The sequence below is a fragment of the Stomoxys calcitrans genome, chromosome 4 (assembly GCF_963082655.1).
Source record: "Stomoxys calcitrans chromosome 4, idStoCalc2.1, whole genome shotgun sequence".
Taxonomy (NCBI): Eukaryota; Metazoa; Arthropoda; class Insecta; order Diptera; family Muscidae; genus Stomoxys; species Stomoxys calcitrans.
Window position 1 is genome coordinate 17,711,382 of NC_081555.1, and position 10,393 is coordinate 17,721,774.

General features: G+C 39.2%; 1 protein-coding gene across 1 annotated transcript; it reads left to right on the forward strand.

Annotated features, from left to right (window-relative positions):
* Nucleotides 1-249: 249 nt before the first annotated feature.
* Nucleotides 250-8,400, forward strand: LOC106084127 (uncharacterized). The gene is made up of 3 exons (XM_059367907.1): nucleotides 250-401; nucleotides 3,277-4,139; nucleotides 7,203-8,400. Exons 2-3 carry the CDS (start codon nucleotides 3,331-3,333, stop codon nucleotides 7,642-7,644), a joined length of 1,251 nt encoding a protein of 416 aa, XP_059223890.1. The 5' UTR covers nucleotides 250-401; nucleotides 3,277-3,330; the 3' UTR covers nucleotides 7,645-8,400.
* Nucleotides 8,401-10,393: the final 1,993 nt, after the last annotated feature.

Consider the following 10,393-nt stretch of genomic DNA (forward strand, 5'->3'; position numbering starts at 1 on the left):
GCCAAGCAAAACAATATGCTCAAATACAAAAAAAAAGAGCATTATTGAACTTTATGGTGGCTCTACAATTAAAAAAAAAAAAAGAGTTTTAGAGTGGTGGTAGTATGCGGAGTAGAGGGAATATTGCATTCAAAGAAAATTTTAACTGATTAACTTAAAGCAGTTCAACAAAATGTTTGGCTTCACAACTACAGCGAACAGAACTACACTGTGGTTCTACTGCATTGGTTATAGGTATCAGTAAATAAAACTGCAAATGGCAAACCATAAGCTTACCACAGACCAAAATCTCTAGGGAGAATCCAACCCTCGACACCCGTATTGGTTGTTGTTGTTGTAGCAGTGTGCTTTATGCTGTGGCGGCAGCCCTTGTCGATGAAGAACTCCAACGAGTCAATCTGGTACGTACAACCGGTTGCCATGGGATTGCCAGTATTGGTAATTCGTTGCATGTCGGCACCAATTCTTGCCCCGTAGAAGTTGAGGGGCCTGCATATGTCGGGAATTTTCATTAAATACTTCAATTGATCCAAATAAATGAAAAATGGTGGAAATTTTTTGAAAATTCCAATTAATTTCTGGAAGATAAACCAGAGGTGCATTATTTGGGCAAAGGTCCATGGCCACACTTATGAAAAAAACTTTCCGCGGATGTTCTCCAAAAAATTTTGGGTATCATGTAGCAGTGTGTTGTGCACTCAGGAGGCAAACTTTGGCCGACGAATGATTTCATCGGGCTAATCCGCCAAATAGAACCGGCTGCCATGGTATTGCAATGGATTTGACGAACTGTAGGAAGTATGAAACGTTTGAAATCTCCTTTCCTTTATATTGTAAGGGACAAAATAGCATTTAATTGAATTTGCTTAAGCACTATACTTGAAAATTTTTTAGGATTCGATTAAAAAAATTATTGAAAAGTAAAAACGTGATAACGATTGATTTTTTAATTGAAAATTATAAAATTTTCAATGACGATTGTGACTGAAAACATATCAGACTCAATTAAAACATTAATTCAATCAATTAATTTTTTAATTGAAAATGTCAAAAATTTTAATCAAGACTGTAACTGAAAAAAAAAACTCAACTCAAACTCAATTAAAAAATGATTGTATCTATTAATGATTTAATTCGAAACGATTTTAATTTCAATTAAATTTTTTATTTAAAATTTTTTTGCCCTCTTTTCTCTGTGTGGAGGACCGACGTGGACCATGTGGTGCTAGTGAATATTATGATGGCCAGTTCTGTATGAGGACATTGCGAGCAAATCAGTGAAGCGTTGTTTGATTTTATCTGTGAACGTCCAGATATATTTCATGACATGTATCGGAGCAATACGGGTGATCCCTACAAGGGCATCCCAGAAGAATTGTTGAGAGACAAGCTCACAATGATCCTTAACCTTAAGAACTTTAGTCTAGGCGTTCGATGTCCTGGCCTGGCTGGTCCACCTATCACTTTATAGAGTTGGCTAAAAAGATTTCTTTGTCCCTACCCCAAGTGCCGCCAGCTGCTAGTTACTTGAGGACCTTATTTCTGGTTCATGCTTTATGCCAATTTTCAGTTGCATGCGCAGGCAAAGAGAAAAAGACTGTCGAAGTTCACCCCTAAGGTCGTTCGATGATTTATAGTTAGAATTTTTTGTCTATCGACTCCATTAGCTCCATGAAGCTTTCTCTTATTTAAGAAGTGATTAGTTTGGTCGATAGGTTAAGTTGAAAAGAGGGGTTCTGATAAGAGCAGAGTTTGGTCGATAAGTTTGCAGCTCAAAGTGATTGGTTAAGTTTACGAGAACAGTTCGTTCACAGGGAAGTTAACAATTCACCTCTTGGTCGACTTCGAGAGATCAGACTCGATAGGGTAGAAGGAACTACTGTATCAAAGATTATTCAAAGGGTTCAAGACTACACACAGGGTCTAATTTTGTGGCTAGGGCGGTGAGTTGTTGTTGTTGTTGTTCTACGGTTTTTACAAAATCCTCGTAAATGATATGCAGGAAATAAGAAAGAATTCAAGCTGTGTAAAAGTGGTGTCTCAAGTACCTTTGCGACCACTGATAGAGGAGAGATCGGCCTATAAGGATCTCATGGGTCTGCATTAGCTTGAGAACACCGACCATCTAACCATGTTTTGCAATCTCGGATAGATTGAGAATTTTCGCAAGGTACTTTGCTCCAACGCGAACTACATGTTTGAGCATAAACATCCAAATTCCCTCAGGATCAGTAGCTTTCAATCCCATGGCATCCAGTTGTATGTACCGGATTAACCCGATGAAGTCCTTCATCGACAATTGCAGTCGCCTAAGTGCACAACAACATCAACCAATAGCTTTTAATGATACGGCTTTCCTTATGAATTATTGCATTGGGTTGCCTTAAAAGTAATTGCGGATTTTTCATATAGTCGGCGTTGACTAATTTTTTCACAGCTTGTGACTCTGTAATTGCATTCTTTCTTCTGTCAGTTATCAGCTGTTACTTTTGGCTTGCTTTAGAAAAAATGTGTAAAAAAAGTATATTTGATTAAAGTTCATTCTAAGTTTTATTAAAAATGCATTTACTTTCTTTTAAAAAATCCGCAATTACTTTTTGGACAACCCAATAGTTTGACATCGTCTAAGAGTTTTCTTGCCGTCTTCAGGCACTCCTTTTCGCCATATTTCTAAGTGCGTGCTCTACAAGGAGGCCATCGCAGCGCACAGCTTAGCATGTCCGCCTATGACGCTGAACGCTTGGGTTCAAATCCTGGCGAGACCATCAGAAAAATTTTTCAGCATTCCCCTCCTAATGCTGGCAACATTTGTGAGGTACTATGCCATGTAAAACTTTTCTCCGAAGAGGTGTCGCACAGCTTTACGCCATTCGGACTCGGTTATAAAAAGGAGGCCTCTTATCATTGAGTTTAAACTTGAATCGGACTGCACTCATTGATATGTGAGAAGTTTGCCCCTTTTCCAGTGGAATGTTCATGGGCAAAATTTGCAAATTTTTTTCTCTCCAAACTTGTGGTCTTCAAGGAGTTTGTGCAAGATAAGAACGTTGACCAACGGTTGCGGACACCTAAGCCTTTATCACATGTCATATTCGTAGTCTCTGCTCCGGCTGTCTGTTGAAGTATGTTTGTCTATTCTTTAAAATATAGCATGTCGGTCTGTCTGACTCTATGTTCAGTTAAGCAATGCCTTTAGTTTAAAACATTATTTGCTTAAATAGTTGTTGGAACCAATTTTATCATTTACTTATTACGATTCTTATTCTTATCTTACAGACACTGCCAAAAAGTTTTACCCTAACTTCTAAAGAATTTAATAATTTTGACACAATGTCCTTTGAAGTAAACAGCCGACAGAATTCATCTACTAGAAATGCACAATCACCACAGCTACAAATGCAACAGGCAGCAGGCCGTCATCAAGCCCAGCAACAGGAACTTGCACAAGTGGCCAACACTCAACAACAATCTTCCCTGATGTCTGCATCACCGGCATTGCCTTTGGTGCGACAAGAGGAAGCTATGGTTAACTTAAACCACAACTTGGTGTTCACTAGCAATACACACCAACAGTTGTCTGCAGCTGTAGCAACACCTACGATTACTGAAAATTCCCATTTGGATTTGATGATGGTCGAAAATGTTATGCCCGGCATATATTTGACAAAGAATTTCATATCATGGAAACGAGAGCAGCTGAGAACCCATGGCTTTACACATGTCATTATAATCGATAAACATATACAGGAATTGTACTATCCAAATCAACAACCAGATATATTTAAACTCTGCCCCTCAACCAAGTATGCTGCTGCTGCTGCTACAAAAAGGAATTCAATTGCTAATGATGGCATACACGATGACAGTTCCTCAATCAATGAATTTATTGACTACCAGAATAGTACAATGCCGGGAGCTGCCTTAAATTTTGATAAGGAATTCGAGGTGATCGATTTGAACTTTGGCGAAAAATCCTATCTGACTACAGTTCTGCCGAATTGTTACAGAGCAGTGAAATTCATCAAAAAGGCACTGCAAAGCGGTGGCACTATATTGGTGATTGACTGTAATGGTGGTGAACAAAAGTGTTTGACCATCATTGTTGCATATTTAATGTATAAGGATAATATTAGTTTTAGGTAAGTACCAACAATTACTGTCCTTTATAAGGCAATTAAAGGTTGGTCCAGCTATTATCTTATTAGTTGACCAAAGACTATTGGGTTGCCCAAAAAGTAATTGCGGATTTTTTAAAAGAAAGTAAATGCATTTTTAATTAAACTTAGAATGAACTTTAATAAAATATACTTTTTTTACACTTTTTTTCTAAAGCAAGCTAAAAGTAACAGCTGATAACTGACAGAAGAAAGAATGCAATTACAGAGTCACAAGCTGTGAAAAATTTGTCAACGCCGACTATATGAAAAATCCGCAATTACTTTTTGGGCAACCCAATATGATGGCATATCTGGTGGATCGAGATGTCTATCTATGCCAATGTCGGGGTAAAGCTCATACAGCTTGTGTTTTGAAAGTTTGCCCACGAACATCATGAACAACATCTTCAATGAGTGCTGTCCGATTCAAGTTTAAGGTCAATGATAAGGGGCTTCATTTTTATAGCCGAGTCCGAACGGCGTGCTGCAGTGGGTGGGATACCTCTTTGGGTAGAAGTTTTTACATGCAGATTAGTCCATGCATTTTAGGAGAATTTGGTCTCATTATGTCTACAGTAATAGAATTTTGAGAAAACCTTTGTCAAATTAATTAAAGTGCTCTACATACCCAACGACTATTGAATACGAATAGAGCACGCTTTTGTATTGAAATAGGGCTCAACAAGTCCCTGCCTCTTCCAAGCGCAGTAAGAGAGAAGAAAGACGACTTACCCCCACTATCTAAGAAAAACACATCAACATTGTCATACTCTTTCTGTTGTGCACTTAAAAATTCATCAAATTTCACTGCAAGTGTTTTTTGTGCTTAGGCCACACTGATTGTCTATTTGCAATCTTTTATTGTGATCTTGAAAATGCTTTAGTGATTTTTCGAACATATTTCAACTCGTTATCATTGAAATTCAATGCTTTCTATTCGAAGAATGGCATAGCAAAGAACTTGTTAAAGTTAGGCAAGTGTGATCTGTTGCCACAACACTTTGATTGGCATCCTGGGTCGCGATTTCTGATACGCCATGCATAATCAGCAACACTTTTTGTCAAATTGATTATGGTGCTCAATAAATTCCCTGAATAGGAGGTTTCGTACGAGAGAGTTGAAGAAGTTCCGGTGTTGAAGTCACAAGAACGTTGTGATCCACACCGCAGGTAGGACTGGAGACGATGGTGGATCACATTGAAGTCTATATTTGGAAGGGCGCTGCAATGTTTGCGCTCAGGCTGAGGGAGCTCGGTATGCTGAAGTGGATAGATAGGATGCGGAGGATAGATTGAGGGGGGTCTCAGACTCTCTGGCATCGAAACCGATTAAAAATAGTACATTCAAAATTCGCTTTCCCGAGGAGAGAAGTGAGGGCGAATTCTAGGTTTGAGGACAATGGAAACTCGGCCAGGGAGTCAGGGACAGGATAAGGTTTCTACTTCGACGCACTCAATATCAGTATGCCATTGAGACTGACGGACAGGTGTACTGCCTTTTAGGCAGAGGTTTGTGCCATTACGTTAGCCGCAAGAGAAATGCCGGTAGTCGCAAGAGAAATTCCATGTATGAACAGAGGAGATAATTCTCTTATGTCATTGACTGCAGTCCTCAATGACAAAGGGGTCTCTCAATCCCATGGCAGCCGGTTGTACGTACCGGATTGACCCGATGAAGTCCTTCATGGGCAAGTGCTGCCGCCTCAGTGTATAACACACTGCTACAACAACAAGGGATCTCTTTTTTTTTATGACGAGTCCAAACGACACGCCGCATTGCGATACCACTTCGTAGAGAATTTTAAACAAAACAGGCCAGCATTAGTAAGGGGACAACCACCGATGAAATTTTTTTCGCATTTGAACCCAGGCGTTCGGCGTCATAGTTGAGTAAGGTAACTTCTGCGCCACGGTGACCTCTGTTGAGGTCGCAATGCGAGGCGCATTGTTTGGAGTCCCTGCATATACTCTCAAGTTCATGACGTGGCGCTGACTTTGGTTCACGGACATGATGGCATTTCAGAAAAGGAGGGGGCGGGCGAGTACCCTAGGAGAAATTTGTCTGCGCCGGTCTTGCATAGTAGAGGTAATGACCAGTGTGGAGTCGATTTCGAGTTGAGACCCACGGGATGAATGTTGAACCGCTAGGACCGTAGGAGGAAGAAGGAGATATTGGTGTGGTGGACCATAACAGGGGTCATGTTGTTGTTGTTGTTGTTGTAGCCACATATTCATGTGGAGGTGGTGCACAATACGAAAAGGCAGGTTATTGGCGCCTTTAAATAACACACACTGTTCCCGCAGCGATCAGTCCTTTGGACCGGAACGAGCTTGCTCACCTACAGGAGCTTGGCGACGATCGCCACCTCCACATGAAAATGGGGTTACAGCAACAACAACTACCATGGGTCGCATTTGTCAAGTTCTTTGGAGCGTTTCTCTTTATCGGCAGAAATTAAAAAAGGATAATGAGAGGTCATAACCAGAACTCATTGATCTCCCATGGATGCTTGGGTAAGAATTGCCCCCTCTCGGTTGCGGTTTATGTGGGAGCTATATCAGATTTTTAACCGATTACAGTCTTCGTGCAAAATGTCAGCCCAATCCGCTAAGAATTGCGCCCTCTCTATAGGCTGGAGAAGTATATTAGAAGTATAAATCTGTTGGAGGTCATAGGAAAAGTCATCGTGCAAATTTTCAGTCAAATCAGATAAAAATTGAAATCAGATAAGAATTATGTGACAGCTATATCTAAACTTGTACTGATTTGGCCTATTTACAACCCCATCCGACCTTCTTATGAAAGTAGGAGTAATGCTGAATTTCTGGCATGCTGGGTGGCCACACATGGGGGCCAACAGAACTGGCATAGCCATCTACATCATTCAGACAGTCAGTTTACTGTAGCCAGAATATAGAGCTAACAGCTTTTTTTTTTAGCATTGATAAGCTAAAAACAACCATTTTTAGGGCTGCGTACCTTCTAGAGAATTTAAATTATTAATCCCATTCTTCTTTTATACTTTATAATGTTTTTTTTTACAGCAATGCCTTTGCCCGCCTTAAAGAATTTTACAAAAAAGCCGATCTGGATCGTTTTTACATAAGTCAACTCTATGAGTATGAGCCCATACTACAAGTACAACGTGCACAATCTCGGGGCCATAGTTGTTCCAGAGAATTGCATGCTGCCATTTTGAAACGTAAAAAAACACACGAGGAGGAAGACACATTGGACAACAACAATCCCTCTGCTAACTACTTATCAGCATACCCCAATGCCAGTACATTATTTGACAATTGTAATCCTCTAAATCAATTTGATACAACACAAATGGGTTTCAAAATACCCAACAACGATTGCAATGCCAATGCTGTAATGGCCAATTGTAATAGTGCTGCCTCATCGGGTCTAACTTTTACACATTTTATGAGTGGTGCAAGAACTGGGGGCTGGTACAATTGGGAGGATTATGCCATGGAGTGAATATAAAGATTCAATGTTTGAATCTTTGAATGAGAAGCAGTTGCAAATATCTCATGCTTACTCAAACTTACTTTTTAAAGTCTTTGACCATGAAGCAGTTGGATGTTTATTGTAAAATTATAGTTTGTAATGAAAGTTCTACTTAGTTTGATTTTTCAATTGTCAGCAAAATTGGAAAATATTTGAATTTCAATTGATTTTGTATTTATAAAGACATGCTTATTAATTGTTCAATGTAACCTTGAAGTATAAACTATAACAGAAATTAGTTTCAGTTACTTTTAATTTTCTTGATTTTTTCTCTTAATTTTATCGTAGCTGTAGGACTTGTTATAAGTGTTTGTTTAGTTGTAATAATTTTGACGATTTTTAGCTCACACTTTTAAGACACAAAAATAAAACCAATTAAATATGCACAACATATTGAAGAAACTTACAAAATAGGATTCATTGAGAAAGGAAACTGAATAATTCCTTAGAGCATCATTTTACATTAAAATTTTTTATGATTTTTTTTTTAATCAACTGACCCCCATATGGAGACATATTTATTTAAAATCAGTGTGCCCATCTCTAAGCACCCATTTCATATTACATTGGTTCATTCACATTAAACATTATTACAAAATTATTTATGTTTTTTTAGATCATCTCTTACAATAGATTTTTTTATTGTAACTTCAAATGTAATTTTTATTCTAAACTGAATCTTGAAATGAAAGAAAAAAACACATAAATCGAATATAATTTCTGTACGAAAAATACGAAATGTATGTGTACAATAAATAAACGAATTTTCTATATGTAAAATTGCATTTTTTTTTTTGGGTATAGGTTTATGGAAAACAATGGAAATCAATTGAAAGATTACGACGAAATGGCAACTCTTACCCAAATGGCAACTTTTGCCCAAATGGCAACTTTTGCCCAAATGGCAACTTTTGCCCAAATGGCAACTTTTGCCCAAATGGCAACTTTTGCCCAAATGGCAACACTTGCCTAAAATACACCTTGTAAGAGGGAGGCCGCTGTAGCGCAGGGGTTAGCATGTCCGCCTATGGCACTGAACGCCTGGGTTTGAATCCTGGCGAAACCATCTGAAACATGTAAAAAGGAGTTTAGTACGGGCGGGCCGAACTTTGAATGCCCACCACCTCGGGTTTATATGTAAATCACCTTTCGTTATAATCCGGTGAAAAATGCATAATTTATGCCCCCAAAGCAGCTTTATCTAAATATGGTCCGATTTGGACCAAATTCGACACGGATATTGAGTGGTCTATTAGGTACAAGTCATGTTCAATCAAGAACAAAATATTGGTCTTTTTGGTAACCATATCCAAATATAAACCGATCTGAACCATATACGACACGGATGTCGAAAAGCCTAACAAAAGTCACTTTGTCAAATGTAAGCGAAATCGAATTATAAATTCGCCTCTAATGGGACCAAGACTTTAAATCGAGAGATCGGTTTATATGACAGCTATATCCAAATCTGAACCGATATGGGCCAAATTGAAGAGGGCGGACGAAGGAGCTCACATAACGCATTGTCCCAAATTTCGGCGAAATCGGACAATAATTGTGCCTTTTTTGTGCTCAAAACCTTAAATCGAGAGATCGATCTATATGGCATCTATGTTCAAATCTGAACCGATCTGGGTTAAATTGAAGTGGGCTGACGAAGGGGCTAACGCAACTCACTGTCCCTAATTTCGGCGAAATTGGACAATAATTGTGCCTTTTATGTGTTCAAAACCCTAAATCGAGAGATCGGTCGATATGGCAGCTATGTTCAAATCTGTACCGATCTGGTTCAAATTGAAGTGGGCTGACGAAGGGGCTAACGCAACTCACTGTCCCAAATGTTGGCGAAATCGGACAATAAATGAGCCTTTATGGGCCCAAAACCCTTTATCGAGAGATCGATCTATATGGCAGCTATATCCAAATCTGGACCGATCTGAGCCAATTTGAAGAAGACTGTTTCAAATTTCAGCAATAAATGTACTTTTTATTGGGCCAAGACCTTAAATCGGGAGATCGGTCTATATGGCAGCTATATCCAAATCTGGACCGATCTGCGCAATATTGCAGAAAGATGTCGAGAGAGGCCTAACACAACTCACTGTCTCAAATTTCGGCGACATCGGACAATAAATGCGACTTTTATGGGCCCAAAACCTTAAATCGAGAGATCGGATTTCCTGTATCGTGCTGTTAAACAGAACCAAACAGACGAAAGATAGAAGATAGAACACAACACACTGCTACTTCAACAACCTCTCTCTGAGCAATCTCATCGCATACGTCATGACAAGTCGTTATGCAGTTGGAAAACGTGCTAATACTATAGCAATTTCTGCAGAGCACATCGAAAAAGAGAAAACTATAGATCATGGAATACCATCTTGTTGCTGTGGTATCACAATGGACCAAATTGTCTTTCAATCAGTGGTGGGCACACAATTCCCAACGCCATGTGCTTCTGCACGTTCACAAAAAATGTATGTGTATTTGCCCACCGCTGCTAAAATTGTCAGACTGCCACCACAACGTAACCTTAACCTACATAAGGTTCAAGCAACGATCGGACTATGCACCGGAACGCTTGCCAAAAATCGCTACCCCCGCAAGCATATGGCTACAAACACAACCTAACATAATATTCTCTGATTTCTCTTCGCTCTCACATAGTCTGTTGTAGGCGTAGATTTTCGGTGGGATAGCATTTCTTGGACGCGAG